General features: G+C 26.7%; 1 protein-coding gene across 1 annotated transcript in view; it reads left to right on the plus strand.

Annotated features, from left to right (window-relative positions):
- The first annotated feature begins 3,457 nt into the window (after nt 1-3,457).
- LOC117181749 overlaps nt 3,458-4,122 on the plus strand; it is a 9,678-nt gene continuing 9,013 nt past the window's right edge. Inside the window, exon 1 of the mRNA XM_033374713.1 lies at nt 3,458-3,969. Within this exon, the coding sequence (XP_033230604.1) occupies nt 3,540-3,969 (430 nt within the window). The 5' untranslated portion in view covers nt 3,458-3,539. The remainder of the gene's footprint in view (nt 3,970-4,122) is intronic.

Genomic DNA, 4,122 nt, shown 5'->3' on the forward strand with positions numbered 1-4,122 from the left:
AAATTAAAATTCGAAAATTTTTTCTAAAGCCTCCAGGGGACTTCGTTTTCGCACGAAAAAATTTTATGTGCCCTTATTGCATCCGGACCCACAATTTTACTTCGAAAATGGACATTTTTCATTTAAAAATATTCAAATTTGTACAGGATTTCCAATATCTTTGTATTATATTAGCGTTTTTCGTCGGAAATTCTTATTTTCAATAACAAAAATTAGAAATATCTGATTCACAAATTTTAACAATTTTAGGTTATGTCTGGATTTAAAAAAAATTGTATTTTAAAACAAAAATCATATATTTTCTAGAAGACTTGCAATTTTGAACAGTTTCAGATTATATTAACATTTTTTACAAGAAATTGATTATATAAAAAAATCATTGGATTTAGAAGAAGGTTCACAATTTTTCAACAAGTTTAGGTTATGTTAGTGTGTTGTTTAGTGTGTTATTTTCAGTTTTGAACGAAAAATCATTCGACTCAAGTCAATAATTTTAATTTAAAATAATGACATTCACAAGCTTGAACAATCTGAGTGTTTGCTAGTGTTTTTCGTCGTAAATTGAAATCTGTATTTTAAATAATTATAACATTTCAAAGAAGTTACATAACTTTCAAAAAATTTTAGTTTGGGTTCCTGCGGCGTATGTGGATTAATCCAGATTACAAGTTTAGTACTCCGCCTTAGAAGTGGATTACGTTGGATTAGAGGTCGATTACTCCGGAATACGTGGACTAATCCACATTACAAGTTTATTACTTCGTCTCACAAGTGGATTACTTCTGATTACATATGGATTTTTCCGACTAAATTCAACTCCTTTCTAATAGTTCTGAAATTTCTAAATTCTGAGAGCTTCTGATAAAGAATTTTTTAATGTAAAAAACTTTAATTTTAAAATTATTTTTGAATTTGAAACGCTTTTATTAGAAATGATGTACGTTAAATTCAATAATTATTGTTTAAAAAATTTGATAAGCTTTTAATAAATAAAAATTAGTTTAATAGTGGATTTTTAAATTTAAAAATTAGTTACTTATTGTAAATAATATTATTTCATTACGATTTAAAATTAATACGTTGGCCGGGTACACCAATAATATAAATTTTAAACTGTAAATTTGCATTTCCAAATGAAAAATAATTAAATTTTGAACAATAATTAGTATCATTTAGCAAGTTTCGATCAAATTATTGTTTTACGTCAGGAATTTGTATTTTTAATAAAAAATTACATTTCAAAGATTTACAATTTTTTAGAATTTTTTTAGGTTATGTTGATATTTTAATTTAGAAATATACATTATTATACAAAAAATTATTACATTTAAATTCAATGATTGTTGATTAAAATAATAAAATTTACAAGCTTGAAAAGTTTCAGATTTTGTTACAGTTTTTCGTCCTGAATTGAAATCTGAATTAAAAAATCATTAGATTTCAATCAAGTTTCATAACTTTAAAATAATTTTAGGTTATGTTAGGATTTCAAACCGAAAATTGCCATTTCTAAATAAAAATTATTATATTTAGAACAATATTTGGAATCTTGTAACAATTATGGATTATGTTCGCGTTTTTCGTCGTAAATTTGCATTTTAAATAATAAAAAAATTATATTTAAAAAAAGATTCAGAACTTTTTTACAATTTTAGGTTATGTTGACATGTTATATCGGAAATTTGCATTTTTAAACAAAAATTCTTATGTTTGTTTAAATCTAATGATTTTTATTTTAAATAATAAACTGTACAAGCTTGAACAATTTAGTGCTTTTCGTTGAAAATGATTGGTACTTTTAATAAAGATTACTATATTTTAAAGAATATTTACAATTTTTAACCATTTTAAGCTATGTTGGTATGTTTCGTCTCAAAGTGGTATTTTTAAACAACAATAATCATAAGTTAAACAATATTTATATTCTTTGGATTACTTTAGTATTTTTCGTCGATAAAATTGAGTTTCCAACACTTAAACATAAAGAAAAACTAAAAATTGGATTTTGAACTGTTGTGAATTCACGGTTTAACTTTCTTCGATTTTTGAGAGCTTAAGCTTTAAATTTTGAAAATTTAACTTTTAAACATTACTATTGAGAAATTATGAAAATTTAACATTCTTTTTGAAATATTATAAACTCAAGAAAAAAAAACAAATTTTGTATAAAAAACAAGAGTTAAAATTTAATATTTACATAATTTTAGAATGATAATTGAATAAATAAATATTTCAATTCATAAAAAATATGGAAATTTGGACTTCTCTGAAATTAGGTTGCCATTAGCGAATATTTTTTTTTGCAAATTGATAGTCATCCAATGGACTCTAAACACGAAATTAATGAGTTAAAAAAATCTCAAACTGGATTTATCTCCTTGCTAATTATAAACATTAGGTTTATAATAAGATTTATGATCTTACACATTTTTTGTTACTTTTTAACATGTTTTCGCCTAAAATTCCTATTGTTGATAAAAAATCAATATATTTCAAAGAATTTTTACAATATTTGAGGAATAATTGCAAATGTTCGCGTTTTTTTTTTATCAGAAATCGGTTATTTTTAACAAAAATTGTTTAACATCAACTTCAAAAATTAAACCTAATATTTTAAACAACTTTAGGTTATGTTAGTATTTTTCGATGGGATTTTTTTTTTTGAAACAATAATTCGGCATTTTGAGTGTCTAGATATTCTACAAAAATATAAATTAATTCTGAAATAAAGATATAAATTTTCATGAATTATTAAAAATATTGTCTTTGATTTTCTTTTTTATTATTTTAGACAATGGATACTATGAAAAACAACATTTGGTATCAATATTAATTTTATATTTTAGCTTCAAAATTACGTGGGACAACAAAATTTGCTAATATTTTTAAACATTAATCTACAGTCCCTTAGAAGTAGTTTAACATATTGTTAATCGCTAGAATTCCTAGATTTAGTATACTTTCAAATTTTTGAATTCAAACCTGAAAAATTTTTCTTCTACCTTAACATTTACCCGTATTTAGGATGAAAAGACCCCTGCCAGGCTCGCAGGTAGCCCGTCCAGTAAACCATACAATACAATAAAGTTAAATTGCTGTCGTGACCCAAGCCTACGGTGGGATTAGCCAACCTTTTTTTTCGATCTTGGCCGAACCCGAATAGGTACGTCCGATTCTTCACCGATCCCAACAAACTTGAGACAGGTAGAAACAGTGCCGGATATATTTTAAAAATTGAAGTGGCTATAACATTCATTTGAGAAATAAATACAATTAGGATAAAGAGGCTACTTCTTCAGTGTACCAATTAAAAAAATACTGTAAAATAAATTAAAAAATAATTGATCAGACAATAACAGAGAAAAATTTTCACAACTAGAGAAACTGTAGAATCAGTCCTCGGGGGTGATCCAGTGGTCAAATGCTTCCCTGACTGAAGGCATCAAAGACACAGTCTGTACCTTCCAAGGACCTAGAAGAGGCTCTCTTCATTTCTAAGTAGAACTTTCGTAGAGCAACATTGATTTCATTCTTCCACGATGGAAAATTGTTTTATTTTGAGTGAAAAAGGGAAAAAGCTTTTGGTTTTTGCAAATCATAAATATTATAAGGCTCATGTGGCTACAGATGGGAAAGTGCGTTGGAGGTGTATACGGAGCAAGGAAGAATGTTGTCCAGCAAAACTACATACAGCGAGCATTGACAGTAATGTTGTGATTGACAAAGAGGGAAATCATAATCATGTAGAGGATCCCCAACTTGCAGGTTCTCCTTATGTAGGACCAGCTCCTGGTATCAGTGATAAACGGAAATTTCCGGGAAACCAGTATCAAAACCCGGCAAAAATTTCGCACTCTGAATTAAAAACAAATCACTCCTCACCGGATATCACCATTGTCGATTGTGTTCGTCGTGAAGTCCTTCCAACTCAACCCCCAGAGCAATTTGGGCTTTGTCAAAATTATCAAGGTAATTTAATTTGATATTTTTTTAATGAAAAATATTTACGTTATTTACAAATAATAATAATAATCGACGAGTGTTCACTATCGCATGTAGTTTTTTTTATTAGAGAGCAAAAATAATGGTTTAATACAAGATAAACATTTCAAATAACATTAT

The sequence above is a fragment of the Belonocnema kinseyi genome, chromosome 10 (genome assembly GCF_010883055.1).
Source record: "Belonocnema kinseyi isolate 2016_QV_RU_SX_M_011 chromosome 10, B_treatae_v1, whole genome shotgun sequence".
NCBI lineage: Eukaryota > Metazoa > Arthropoda > Insecta > Hymenoptera > Cynipidae > Belonocnema > Belonocnema kinseyi.